General features: G+C 35.4%; 2 protein-coding genes across 4 annotated transcripts in view; both read right to left on the reverse strand.

Moving 5' to 3' along the window:
• Positions 1-2012: 2012 nt before the first annotated feature.
• Positions 2013-5992, reverse strand: LOC140779632 (E3 ubiquitin protein ligase RIE1-like). The gene is made up of 5 exons (XM_073124800.1): positions 5395-5992; positions 4423-4542; positions 3179-3311; positions 2922-3080; positions 2013-2455 (listed from the first exon to the last, which is right to left on the reverse strand). Exons 1-5 carry the CDS (start codon positions 5883-5885, stop codon positions 2303-2305), a joined length of 1056 nt encoding a protein of 351 aa, XP_072980901.1. The 5' UTR covers positions 5886-5992; the 3' UTR covers positions 2013-2302.
• A 798-nt stretch (positions 5993-6790) lies between these two features.
• Positions 6791-15252, reverse strand: part of LOC140777556 (cleavage and polyadenylation specificity factor subunit 3-II) — a 35938-nt gene continuing 27476 nt past the window's right edge. For all 3 annotated transcript variants that reach the window (XM_073121746.1, XM_073121745.1, XM_073121747.1), the window contains one exon: positions 6791-8185. In XM_073121746.1, the coding sequence (XP_072977847.1) occupies positions 7331-8185 (855 nt within the window). In that variant the 3' untranslated portion in view covers positions 6791-7330. The remainder of the gene's footprint in view (positions 8186-15252) is intronic.

Consider the following 15252-nt stretch of genomic DNA (forward strand, 5'->3'; position numbering starts at 1 on the left):
CTTCCTTCATTTATTTATATATTTATCCTAGAATGCCTTGGGAACATACATACAATCGAATATTAGGATACATAGAACAATGTAACAGCTGTATATATTGTTCTCATCCTATTGGTTTATTTTGTTTTTATTAAAAAAGTATCGCCTCGATGCAACGATTAAAATTAAATAATACTAAATAAAATTAATCAGAAGTATTGTATGAATTAAAAGTATCCGTCACTTTTAAATTATAAGAGTAAATTAGTTATCTATTTCTAATAAATTAATAAAAGTCTGCACTCCATTATTAAGATTTTTTTCTTACAAAAATAAAAAAAATAAAAAGGTACTTAAATTCTAAATCTAGTCACATATATAAATCATCTTATATACCCCTTAATTTATGAACCAATAAAACTTATTTTTAATAAAATAGTTTAATTCGTATCTTTAATGTCTGGTCACTGGTTGATTGCAAGTCATGCTTGTGAATTATAGTGTTAGCCACTGTCCTTTATTAGCTGGATAAATATTTGTAGGACTCCAGCAGGAAGTCAAAATACTATCAGGATTATATTTATGTCCACAAAAACATCTCAAAAAGCTTAACGACCATTAATCCTGACCAAAGAAAACAAAATTGAGATGTTGATTAGAGGGATAAGCATGTCCATCCTTTCTTATTCCTGAACCGGATAGAGTATCCGCGGTAGGATAACTTCATCCGTGATCAACTGATACTCTGTAAAAAAAAGTCAGAATAAGTACCTTAATTTATGTTCATAGTTGACAAACAATCGACTAAAATATGAGAAATCAATTAATTTTTAACTTAAATATTTATTTTTTTAATTTGGACGAACGTGCAATAATTTTTTTTATATTTGATTAATTTAACATTGATTGAATAAGCTTTCTAATATATGTGAAAAATATTAATTAATTTTAAATGATAAGAATATGATAAATATGTTAAACGAATGTATATTTATGTCGTATATTTATCATCTACATCCTTTTAATTCAAGCAAAGGCTAAATAATTCTAGAATTTGTAGCTGAAAGTCAAAATACTATGAGGATTATATCCAGAAAAACATCTCAAAAGCTTACTGACCATTAATCCTGACCAAATAAAGCAAAATTGAGATATTGATAAGAGTGATGAGCATGACCATCCCTTAATTTATATATATAGTTCACAAGAAATAGTATATACTAAAATTGGGAGATGTAACATGGGGGTATGGCTCAATTATATGGAACTTTATGTATTTTAAACCCTATTTAATACTATGTTATATATGGAAAATAGTATAATAATTTTTTTTATTATTATATTTGACTAATATAAAAATTTTATTGAGACAAAGTCAAAGAGGATTTAATAAATTTTCTGATATGTATTGAATTTCAAATAATAAATATATTAAAAATATATATGTTTTGTCTTGTTTTTTTGCCACCTAAAAGTCAATATGTATTAGAAAATTTATTTAATTTTTTATAATTTTGGCTTTAAGGACGATCTTGAAATTTGACTTTTAAGTTGATCAAATATGAATTAAAAAAAAATTAATACTTTAATTTAGATCATAAATGATTAAGTTGAAAATATAACGAGGTTTTATAGTACGGAAGTGCAATGAACCCCCCTAAATAACATAGCATAAAATAAGTATTTGCCAATAAATCTTAAAAAAGTTTAAGTTGACCAATCAACCCGCAAGTCTAAGCCCACCATTAGTCAGGGCAGGCCCTGGCCAAGAGCCAGTTCAAAGATCCAAGAGCCAGTTCAAGATCCAACCCCCAATTGGCTACATAAGGTGTTACAAGTGAAATAATCTGAAAGGGATAACAGATCTAAATTTTACCGCATTGTTTGCTAGTTGTCTTGCATAGTGAAGGACTAAAGGGCAATAGAAGAGCTTGTTGTAATGCTCATAAGCATGAATTCAGAAACCAGTTACACTTAAGAGGCATGATATGTTAATCCAAACTTATCAGTTCATCTGAAAGGTGATGGCAATATTAGGAGTAACGTATTGCAAATGATATTATCTCAACTGCAAAGAGTTTGATATCCTTGTTACATATGTATATACCTTTCCGAGGAATAAATTACAAGCTGTCACAAGCCAACACCCTTTTTTTTTTTGCTGTAAGAAAGCTAATACATGTACAAGACTTCAGTTAAACCAGAAACACAGACAAGCATCTGCATTCTGCAAGTAAAACAACTATATTTGAGCAAGAGGTTGCATCAGCTCACTGACAAAAGAGAAATGAACTTCTGTAGACTGTAACTTGATCATGGAACATCACTGCCCTTTGAGGATGTTATACTTGCAAAGAGGGCAGGTTGCATGTATCCGGAGCCATTTGACTATGCACGCTGAATGGAAGTGATGATTGCAGGGAAGAGCATGGAGCTCTATGCCATTCTCATACGATGTGAGACATATACAACATTCCTGAAAAAGGAGGAAAAGAAGAAGAGCAGTTGGAGAAAAGTGTGACCAATAGTTCTGTGCTCAGTATGGAAGAAGGTATAAATTTCTAGACATGAAGTGCCCCTTCATAGCACTGTGACAGTTGATGATAAAATAGATGTCTCAATAGGTTAAAAAATCAGAAATATATGACATACCTAACAACATGTACAGTTAGAACGATTATAAACAAGGCATATCAAATAGATGAGTCACCTTTGATGCTGAAAATATGCAGCAAATTTTGTGGGGTAGAAATTCACTAATTTTGAGAATAAACTGAGAAACGAAACACTAAATAAAATATATATTTGAGCACATTATAATACTTTTAAATGTAACAATTTCATTTGGTGAGGGGACTATATGCAAATAGTTATTTCCAGAGAAGTGTCATAACAACCAACAAAAAGAAAAGAAAAGAAAAGAGACCAAATAAAAAACTTACTGCATCCTCGTGTAGAAGAACGCGTTCATTTGTTGAAGTTCCACTATTGTTGAGAATTGGAATCATTATTCCTCCATCAGTTATCTTTGGCCCATCATCAGAAGACTCAACATACCTATATCTTGGAAGAATACTAACATCTGCATCTGATGCACCATCCTATTGGTTAATGACAAAAGCAATGAACATCAGTAGCAGTTGCAAAGATCTTGAAAGCACATTCCATTTTGTTTACCATTGGATTTTCTTATTCTTACCTGGCCTGCAAGTGCATAGAGAATCGCAATTATACAAGGGAAGCAGCAACAAAGTGCAATACCAATTACGCAAGCCAAAACCACACACAAGATGGCAAAGAGCACATCAAATGCGAGAAAAATTACTGTCAACCTGTGCAAAATCATCATGATAAAGACAGATAATTAGGTTTCCTATCATAGATATAGAGGGATATTGGCTGTTAAAACAAATGCATATAAGTTTCATTGCAAAGGTTAACAATCATGTGGATCAACATGAGCTGATAGCTCGATAGGATCTGGAGGAAAAGCAGTGTATGAGACTTTGCAGTAGCTTAGTCACCTTTAACTAAAGAAATAAGTACCTTTTAAATTTTACATAGAAGAATTAAGAGAATTAAGAAATTTAGTTATAAAATGTTAGAGAAACTATGATATATTTTAAAACTCCAAAATATGTAGCCAACAAAAGAAAAATCATGGCAGACAATAACAATTGAAATTAACAAATTGGAAACTAGGGAACTACACTACACCATCGATGTGAGAATTTTCACTGACAAACTTACACTTTTCAATAGTAGATTTCAAAGGTCATTCTAGGAAAATTGGGTCAACTGGGAGCTTCAGATCCATCATCTAAACTATTGGACATAGCAGTTGCACACGGTGCTAGTGAGATTTTAGTATATTTAGTCAGATTTTATAGTTATTGTATAGTTGCAATCAAGTTGTCACCAGTCAATAGGATCGGATATCAAATGGGTAAGATTAAATGAGCTTTTTGGTGGCAATTAGTGAAAAGAAAATTAATAACTAAAAGTTTAATGGTCAATTGGTCATCAGTCACCACACCATTTGTCAGGATACTACTGAGAAAGCATTATCTTACATCACTGTAATCAATGATTCTGTTAGAGCAAATCCATCAAAAGCTAGGCAGAACAGAAGATAAACTCCTCTCTTTCTTCTAAAGCAACTTGAAACTAAACCAGACGATTGTTTCCCCCTATCAGAAACCCTCCAATTCCTTGTGGACACAATTAGACAACACCTGCCTGCATTATTCATCTCAACAATGAGAAAATAAACAACTAACTATGGGTCAAGGCTCAGAAAACATTCCACGGACAGGGAAGATGAGAACAATCCTAAATGCCTATTTGAAACTAGGTAATGATTAAGCAAAACAATGAATACCTCATTCATAATGGTAACTTCTCATGTCTTAAATTTATAGTATAAATGTCCAATCATCATACCAGTAAAGTCTTGGCGCATTTTGCATCAGTGCCTCACCACCAGAGACCACCCAATAAAAGCCAATTATCCACCAGAGAAAGGAGGCCATCGTATTAAAAGATTCACAACGTTTCGCAAAACTGCCACCAGTCACCACCAATATTAAAAATTGAACAAGTTAAAGCAAAACAAAATCCACATACAGAACCCTCTACTGCTAAGAACATATTATTTTCTTACTCTTTTGAGATTATGAGAACAACAATTTCCTCAGATAAATTATAGACAAAGTAATATTGACCAAGGGTGACTTATTTTAAGATAATTATCATTTCTAAGATCATAGCTAACAAGGAAGGCTTCTTTATATGCACATCTCAAGAATTTAGTTTTATATTGCAGAATCTATTGGTACACTATGCGATAATAATCATATTGGCACTGATCCAGATGGTACAACTCAGCCTAATATTGGATTGTACATTTTTAGCGATCACGCCAACAGTTCTTTCCACTTTTCTCATTTACACTCGTAGTGCATATGCCCTAGTTTTGTTTCGAAAATTTTACTAATGTTATTGCCGAAGAACAATTTCTATTATATCTTATAATCCAAGAACTTGTTCCGGTGTCTTTAGACAGAAATAGATGCAAGCTAAAGGATATTTATCCATGAGATACAGTTGAGCAATCCATGAATGATCAGGCTAAAGTAAGAATTAGCTTTCCAGTGGCCTTCAGCAGAAATTTTCTAAAAACGTCTAACTTATTGTCAAATTGGTGCATGTTGTAGATGAAAGATATTTATGGGAATGTAATTTCCTACACGGGTGCAAAAAGAACATAGAGAGGAAAAGAATTAGAATCCCTAACTCCCAACAAACCAAAGAGTAAAGAAAGAAAGAAAAAAAAATCCAAACTAATCACCAAGTCAATTAAATTCCATGTCAAAATCCCCCCAACAAATTAAATTTCTTTTTCAAATTTCATACCTGGTTTGCTGCCCTCTCGCTTCTCCTGCCTCATCTCGATCCTCTTCACTGTTGCCTCCCTCCTCCTCCCCGACCACCCTCCTCTGTTCTCCACCCTCCCCAACCCCTCTCCCCCCACTCCTCGTCCTCCTCTTCCGGTACTCAACCCAAACCAAACCTACATGAATCACGCACTGCAAAGCGTACCCCGCGACCCAAATCCTAACCGGTGTGTTCGGCCTCTCGCTGGTGGTGGCCGCGAGCGTGGCGGCGGAGACGACGACGAAGGCGAGATTCCACGCGATGTCGACCGCCACCACGAGTCGCGAGTAGGCCCACTCGGCCCGCCGCTGTTCTAGATGCAGCGCCGCCGTCTCGCGCACCAGCATCGATGGGCCGCGCCGGCCTGCGGCCCGGCCCATGATCGAAGCCAGCCGGCTCGGCCGCGCCGATTCAGGCGGCGGTTGGACCGGACGGAGGAGTGGCTCGGTCGACGCCGACGCCGACGCCATTTCCCAGGGTGCTTCGTTGGCTTTTTAGCTGAAGAGAAGTTCAATTCCCCGCATTAGTACCTTTTCGCGATTAAATATTTGTAGGTGAAGGGAGGGATTGAAGTGAAGGTGTGAGACAATGAGAGGCCCTTTCATTTATTTATTTTTTAATGTTACCCGGCATCCTTTTCTATGTCTCTGTCTGGATCTTTTGCGAATAGCATCCTACATTAGAGATATATTACGAAAAACTACCTCAGTAGCTTGGTCGGGCTTACAGGCCACCCAATTAGACGTCGTCGCGTCAGCCTGAACTTAACCTGAGCTGGCCCGGTGGATACCAACAACCGGAGATTGACCAACAGATAGGGAAGGAAAGGTAGATTTTGGAAATTGAAGGCGCAAAAGATAACTGCGTTTACAGAATATTGTTAAACTAACTTTCAGCCTATGGCCTTCACGAGATGGTGTCTAGTTCCGGGGGCTTGACCTACCGTTGGTAAGGTGGGGTTTTACTACATAAGATCTAGGCCGCTTTGCATTCGTGTTTCTTATGTGAAAGAATTGTAGCTATTTTATTGTCGGTTGCAATTTTGCAATTGAATTGTGAGGCGATTGGTTTCAGATCTACCAATGTCGAAATTGATTGAAGCTTAATTCAGCTAAGCTTGAGTCGTTTGAGAGTTTGGTATATATAAAGACTATTCTTAATTCTTCATTTCTATGAAAATTCAGAATTTAGATCCATATCATCCTACTTTATATTAAAGTGCATTATCTACCATGCTATAATTATATTTCTATAAATTACAAAAGAAACATGGAGCTAATTTAAGGCTTAGCTCGGCTCGAAAATTGCTTGGTTCGACTCTTTTATAATAAAGTCTAAATAAGAGACTGAATGCACATACCACAGTTATAGGATGTTAATCAAAACGATACGATGCAAAATGTAATCATCCTTGAGAAATGTCAGATAGGGTCCATATATGATATGTCATAAATATAATATTTATACAAACTTGTATCAACCTCCCACAAGTAGTAAATTAACAGAAACCACTGAAAGGCCGCTGGCAAGAATCTATTAGGATGAAGCATGATATAAAGAAGCTTATAACATGATCGTTTCCCCAACATTAAAATAGAACAGCAGGAGAGATGAGATCAAGGTAGGTAACTGACAATTAGTATCTACTAGCTGGCACTGCACGAGCATTAAATTTAACCTCTTCTATATCCAAGAAGATAAATCTGTGACTTTCCAAAGTTGCAACCACAATCTATATCAGCCAATGATTCCCATAAATGACTTCCACTGAACCGAGAACTAGGGCCCCATACCAGAGTGCTGACAGGAGAGCTGAATCCCCAACGGTTTTCTCAGCTACTTCAAGTATTCTTGTCAAGCATGACAGTTATCACAAATACAGACCACCAAGCTGATATCTGATAGGAGATAAGAGCTACTCAGTTCTAGGTGCCTCTTGGACAGCCAAATCCATATCTTTAATAGCCGACAGACACTTTTTGGCCAGCTTTTCATCGCACATTGACCAACTACAACAAAAGTATATTGTTGTTCCACCTGAAGATCTATTTTGCTTCAGCCGATACGGGCAATCTTCATCTAAACAAACTCGGATTTGGACAGAGTCTATCTTGAGATGATCAGAAGCCATCAAGATATATTTGCATTTAATTTGGTTTCTCAGTTTCTCCTGCAATAATTGAAGTATGGTATAACTGGTTGATGGATTAACATCTTTTGCTACAACACAATGTGAACTTGCCTCCTCAGTAGACTGTCTCGAACAGCCATCTGAGTGATGCAATAGTTGTTTCCTGTTGCTTAGATCGACTGGGAAACAATGAGCAAACTGGATTGTATGCTGCTCCACACTTAATATCTGTAAAAGCTCATCCTCGCAGACAATCCTTGCAGCCTTGGTCTTCTCCATCATTAGGATGCCTTCAGCTAGCTTTTCATCTCTAACCAACTCTGAGATTTCATAGCCACTCAAACTACAAGTTGACATACAAGGATTATCTAGTGCAATATTTGAGTCACCACCAGAGCAACTTTTAATAAACTTCTTAGTAGCATCTACTTTCACGTTCTGGGTTGTCGGGATGAATACTGTCTCGTTGTTTGCTGGATAATAACATTGAATTCCCAGTTCAGATTGGATTTTTTCCTTCAGAGAAGCCATTTTAGGTTTCTCCCCATGCACAAGAATGACATGTTGTGGGGAAAGAAATCCAACTAAATCCATGATCCCTTTGGAATCCGTGTGAGGACTAAAAGACAGCTGATGAATCTGGTGAAATAATACAGTCAACATGAGAACAAAATAATAACAATTACCACATTAGAGTCGGCAAACTACGACAAGGTGCTCTGCCAAAATGGGTACTACATGCTTAATTAGTCAATTTTGTTTCCTTCTACTGCAGAAACTTCAAAAAGCAATGAAATAAGCAAATAGTCCCTCTCCTTGAATCCCCATGAATGTTTTGTGATTAAAATACTCTAATGCTATAAGTAAGCAAGCAAGCAAGCAAGCTTGTTTATTTCAAATAACAAGAAAATAATATATAAAGAACTGATGAACTATGAAAGAAACCCTCAGTACAGGAAAACAAAGAAGTTTCTTATCCTTGATGCGCTTACTACAGTGACAATCTTAATTCTGGAGACACTCTTAAACTCTTGATGTACTAGAGGATCATTGGGGATATTATTTATGTGCTATGACCATAGCATTGTATGAGATAAATATAGAAGGGTACAAGGAACTTACATGCATTGTCTTTGTTGAGTATGGGACAAATCTAAGTGAAAGGAAGGCTTTCTAGCAAAATAGCTATTGGCATATATATATTACGAAGATACCTTGACATCTAAATTTTGAGTACAGTTAAGCCACTTGTATTGAAAAAGAAACCATTGTCAAGTGTGATAAGAAGAGAGAAGGGACAAGGACACCACCACAGAATTTTAGGAACTACAAGACTTTTCAAAAGCCATGTGATTAAAGTACGTTTCCTAACTATATCCCTTTAAATCCCAATTTATTAGAAGTTACCCAACTGATTTAGCTATTCAAATCCCAATTAATTAGAATAACTTTCCTAATCAGTAAGCTATTCAAATTCTGATTTGGGTAAGTTCCTTTCATGGTTAGTTTATCCATTGAAATTCCAATTGATTAATTGGTTTAGAATTCCTAAAATTTCTCTCTTCCTGAATTAAAATCCTATGTTTCCTTAATCTCTCTCATAGATTTTTCATTAGCATAATTAATTCAAGTTATTATTATACTTAGAAAGGGGGGAGACAAAGTGTTATATCCAAAAAAGATGGGCTTTATTCTCCCTCCGAGAGAAGTTTTGAGTGCAATTTCTTCTGCGGATCCATCAGGGAGAAATTGCGCTGATCTCTTAAACCCACCTCTATAAAAACCCTAGCCTACTTTCTTTCTCCCCAGCCGCAATTGTCCTCTTCCTCCTCTTCTTTTTCCTTTCCCCTCGCCAGAGTATGAGCTATTGGAGTCGAATGCCTAAGCACCGACGGAGTGATTGGAGAGCACAACGATATCCACCTGTGGGTCTTTCATCTATCATAATTAATTTCAGTATAATTAGGTAATTTCTTAATTATGTAGTTTCTTAGGAGTCAAATGTTTGAGCATCAACGGAGTGATTAAAGAGCACCACGATATCCACCTATGGGTCTTTCATCTATCACAGTTAATTTCAATTTAATTAGGTAGTTTCTTAGTGGGTACCTTCCTTGGGCACTCTAGGCATCTAGGGAAGGCTACACAATGTAGCCTCCCAACAATATGTTCCTTTCTTGCGTCTGGTCATCAGCAGCGGCATCGATCACATCCACCCATTTGGATCAGTTGTCCTCCTTGTGAGGAGTCTATTGAATCCTTTTTGGGTAATTCTCCTTTCACCCCTTAAACTATCACCATTTTCTATATTGATTCCTTAAATATTTTTTTGGTACATAATAATCCCATGACTTTCTTTGGTATAAATAACCCCCTAACGGAAGGGGTCAAATGAGGTATTTCTAATATTCCAGGGAGTCATTATGTACCAAAAGAAATTCACGAGGTCATTGTAAAAAAAGGGCAATAGTTTAGGGGGTGAAAAAAATATTATTCCATCTTTTTTTCGATATTCTTGTGGCTTTGTTGGAGAATTCGATCATTGCCTTGGCTGACTTCCCTCCATCTCGTGTGGGTTATTGGGGTTGCAAGACTTGCATTAGCATTGTCAATTTAGCATTGTCAATTTAGGGCTAGAATCCCAATAGAAGCTCATTAGCTTGCATCCTCCACTTCTCCTTATCCATCAAGAGAGAACAATTATGGTTTAGGATCAAATGTCTCAACTTGCAAGTGGTTTTGCCTAAACCCAAGTTGGGTTTGGGTGAGCGTGGTGATTGGGCCTTAGAAGGGCCTAATCTAGGCTGATATTAGCAACCCAACCCAACCCAATTTGGTTTCAGTTTGGGCCTTGGGACCAACCAATTATAAAGTATTGTGGATTACGAGCCAATCAAGTATTGGGCTTTATTTTAGCCCAATCAAAAACTAAGAATTTATCGTTAATTCTAGAATTGATGTTGATTGTTAAATTATAATATAAATTTTATTGTGAAGTGAAGAATTTTACTTCGATTATTGATTCGAGCTATTCCACTAAGACCTCAAGTGAGTGGATTCACTAACATATTTGATTGTTTCGTAATATGTTACGTATTTCATGCTATTATACCATTGTACTATCTTTTTGCAGTATTATACTTCGTGCCATACACTATTACATGAAATATAATAGCTCATGAAATGCTATCTTCATGTATTATTATTTTTGTGTAAGTGGCAATTTTCTATCATGGATAGCTAGCAAAACAATAGTAATAACTAATAAGTAGGTAATATTTGAGAATAGTCTTAGGCTAGATTTTCTCTATGCATATCTCTGTGATGACTTAAATCTACCTTGAAATCTAGAAAACAGACCTATTTCATTATTACCTTTGATGTAACATGAAAATGTAATAGGTTTATGAGATATTTTATGCCAAATGACCAAAAATACCTTTTATAGCGGATAAAAGAAGATATGAGAGAAGAGAGAGGGAGAGAATTTTTGAAATGATAATTAATTGAAGTGATGTCTCTCCAAAGGCAAAATAGTAATTGAATGTTAGTAAATGTAAAATATTGGATAGATAAAGAGTGGACATAGGATAATGGGTTTAAGTAGGATGCCCCAAAACCCATTTCACCTTATTTTCTATAAAAAAAAAACCACATTACCTTAATCTAATGTCTGATAGAACACTTAACTAGTGTAAGAAAATGGCTACACTTATTTCAAACATCACCTTAATGTGTAGCTATCTGCAACCAATAACCTTACTTTACTCATGTAAACATAAATTAATAACTCAAACTCGATTACTTTCTTGGAACATGCGTGTAACAAGGTTTTATTTAACATATGCGATCAAAGCGCTACTTTTATAAGAAACAATGTCACTTTTAATTAAAAAAAACTTGGATTATTTACTACTACATTCATTTTGTATGATCTTAACAATATCTAAAAGTCATAATTATAAACATATGCATATATACACTTGTAACATAACTAGTTAGTACATCTGAGTTCTCTAACCATAAAGGAATCAGTAATGTAACTTAGATTGTTTTATTCTTTTCTCCTACCATGAAGAATATGTGAATTTCTGTACAGTTATGTTTTCTACAATCATAAAGAATATGTGAATTTCTGCATAGTTGTATTTCTATTGATTTTCAACAATAACTCTACATATACTTGGTCTCTATGACTATGAGTATTACCATGAAACAATATGACCCTTAACCCTACAAAGAGAGGGAGAAGAGAGGATTTGTTGAAAGATATGACATATATAATGAAAGAGGAGCCTTTGCCCCATTTTAAGAGTGGCGATCGAGTTGGGCTAAGCGGGTTTGTGTTGGGTCAACTTCATCCTAACATGACCACGACCTGATTAATAAAGGAGCTGCATTTAGTAGACATGAACATGATCCGATTATTAAACGGGTAACACGACACAATTCGTCTAACCTGTTTAATAGACAAACCGTGTTAACACGACATGATAACACGACCTGTCAAATTTTTTTAGTAATTGGATTGTGTTAACACAACACGATAACATGATCTGTCTAACCCGTTTACAATATAAAGATTTAATATTTATTAATTTATCATATATAAATAGTATATTGTACAAAATTATTATATATATAATAAAAGAGGGGCCTTAGCCCTATTTATACAAATCCAAATAAATAAATACAATATGACTATAATAACTCTAAGTACAATTCATAAATCAACCTAAATATACTATGCTTAAAGTATCATTTAACTACTCGTATTAAATTCCTACCTTTATATGCGACGCCCCCAAATAACGTTTTAACTCGTTGCTTCTCTTTACTTCTTTCTCTTTTCCTTTAAGAAGATGATTGTCATTTAGGGGAGAGAGGGAAGGAGGGAGATCTACCTAGTACATTCCATGCCACAACAAGCTGCCCAAAGAAAGATAACCAAGTAACTGGAAGACTATTGATTATGGCATAAAGAAGCAAATGCAAAATTTCCCATGGAAATTAATAAGCATGTACTTAAAATTTAGAAGCTGTGTCACAACTTGATTTTGGAATTATGACTGGTGATATACCCCAATAGGTTTGAGATACACGAAGTTTTAACAGTAACTATCAAACTCCATAATAGAAAGAATTCAAAATTATGACACTACCTTACCCTTCACTAACTCAACCCGAGATTAAGGGTAGAGTTCATTGTATGGTGACTATGAGATAAATGGTCCACGTCTGAGATCGTTAGCCTGAGTGGCATTCAAGCGATCACTCTCTGTCAGAGACTAGACACTGGTGATATAAAACTATGATTGGGAGGTATGGATCTTAGACCTAGCGGTACCCGATGACGTAGAGTCATGGCGTCTATTGTTGAGCTGAGTGCTCTTGACTATCCTATTGCGGACGGTGATGATTGTAGAGAGGGAGATATGGGCTTACGACTGGGGTCCTTAGTCTCTTGGCCACAGATAACCAGTCATATGCAGCGTCGCCAGGCATGTACGGACGATAGTACCGCTAGATGTCTATCCCTCCTCGATGTATGAGATAATTGGTGAGCATGTATTTATGATATGGTGGATAGCTCAATGAGCATATCATGATGATTTATAGCTATGGCTCTGTGGGAGCATGAAAGCAAAGATTTGACGGTTTAAACAATGTATATCATGTATTCCTTTATTATTATATGTGAGTTGTAGATATGGACATGATAGACATGTTGCATGAATGCATTATCATGATAATGATGTTATACATGCATATTTTGGTGACATCCTTCCTTACACTAATTTTAAACTGTAGAGGAGTATATTTGCTGAGCTTTGTGCCCACCACCCTTGGTAGAAATATTTTTCAGATTAGTGGTTGACCCCGAGTTCGCGAAGGAGCTGATGAAAAGTTGCTCAGTCTCTTTTATCTATTTCATTGCAGTATGCAGGTATTTACCATATTTAATGTCTATGAATATGTATTTGGGGGGTTGTTGCAGCGTGTGGTATTTTAGGTTTTTTTGTTGTATTATTTGTAGAAATATGGGGTCTTTATCTTATTATTGTATATAAACTTATTATTGTATCTTATTATTGTATATAAAGTTGCTCATAGTCTCTTTTATCTATTTCATTGCGATACGCAGGTATTTACCATATTTAATGTCTATGAATATGTATTTTGGGGGCTTGTTGTAGCGTGTGGTATTTTAGGTTTTTTTTGTTGTATTATTTGTAGAAATATGTGGTCTTTATCTTATTATTGTATATAAACTTGACCAACAGGTCACATGGAAACCACGTGGGTCCACCCACATAGGAGGCACGTGTATTTGGTGGTGGATGTTTCAATGATAAGTATAGTTAAAACATTCTAAAATAGTTGCTAGTCTTACTCTAGTCATGCTATTATGAACTTTTCAGGTACTCATAAAGCAAAACATTCAGATAATTAGGTTAATAAGAACATAGTCACAATTGTTTACCTCCATCACAGAAAAACTTAAAGAAAGTGTACAAGAATGTTTATTATGATTGATTGTATGTTCATGTGTACTAAGACTTAAATGCCCTAATATTTAATTTACTTAAGTTTACCACCAAGGTGATTAAAGATACAATTTGTCCTTAGTGATCAATGGCCAGACTATTGGGGTGAGTACCTTTCTAAGGTTCACAACTTGGTCAAGACCAAATATGGTCCTAGGCATTCTAGTCCAAAAGAGTCAAGGTGCGGCCTTATGCTAGCATGAATAAAGGTAGTTATCTCAAGTGTACGTGGGGAACTACCAATATCAATAGGATACTCAATGATAGAGCCAAAAGCACAAGTTGATAATTCCAACAGATCAAAGCAGTAAAGTACAAGCAATATCGTGTTCCAATGTTACCTCAAAATGAAGTGTATTTTACCTCAAAATGAATTTTTTTACAAAAATCTCCAACCATCTAAAGTCAAGTTCACTTCTTGATCTAATAAAAACAATATCTCAAGCGAGAAATGAGTGTAAGAATATAGAAGATAAAAATGACCCTTTTTTTTAATAACTTAAGCTTTTAGGGAAGATAATGAGAGAACAATTCTTTTCAATCAAGCTCCATGTCATGTGAGAATATAAAAGATAAAACCTATCGTTTTTTTAAAAATTATGCTTTTAGAGAAGATTATGAGAGAACAATTCTTTTCAATTGAGCACCACTACAATTTTGAAGGACAGTCACTTTGATGTGATTCGGACCATACTGAGTTATCTCGTGCATATATATGACATATGGACCCTTTTCTTGTTTTGTTTTTTTAGTTTTGTTCAAAAAATTAAGAATCCTAACTGTTGTGTTCGAAGGGAGGTCACATTCAAACACCATGTTCAAACATTTATATACGTTCGCACATACAAAGAACGTAGGGAGGTTGCATTCAAACACCATGTTCAAACATTTATATACGTTCACACATACAAAGAACGCGTGGATATCGCGTTGAACGCGCATGTTAGAACGCCTGCATACGTTCGCACATATAGAGAACACAAATTGCACGCTAGAACGCAGTTGGCAAGAATGCTTCGTTTTCAAGTTTATCATTTGTTATTTTTACTTGTTAGGTTAGCCTCTTAATATGTGAAAAGCAACCTAATTGGGATTAACAATGAATATTGTGTTTTCCTTCTTCCTATACTCTAACTCTTCCCCCTCCTAGCCAAAATC

Source organism: Typha angustifolia, chromosome 15, assembly GCF_048772165.1.
Source record: "Typha angustifolia cultivar Huaian chromosome 15, ASM4877216v1, whole genome shotgun sequence".
Taxonomy (NCBI): Eukaryota; Viridiplantae; Streptophyta; class Magnoliopsida; order Poales; family Typhaceae; genus Typha; species Typha angustifolia.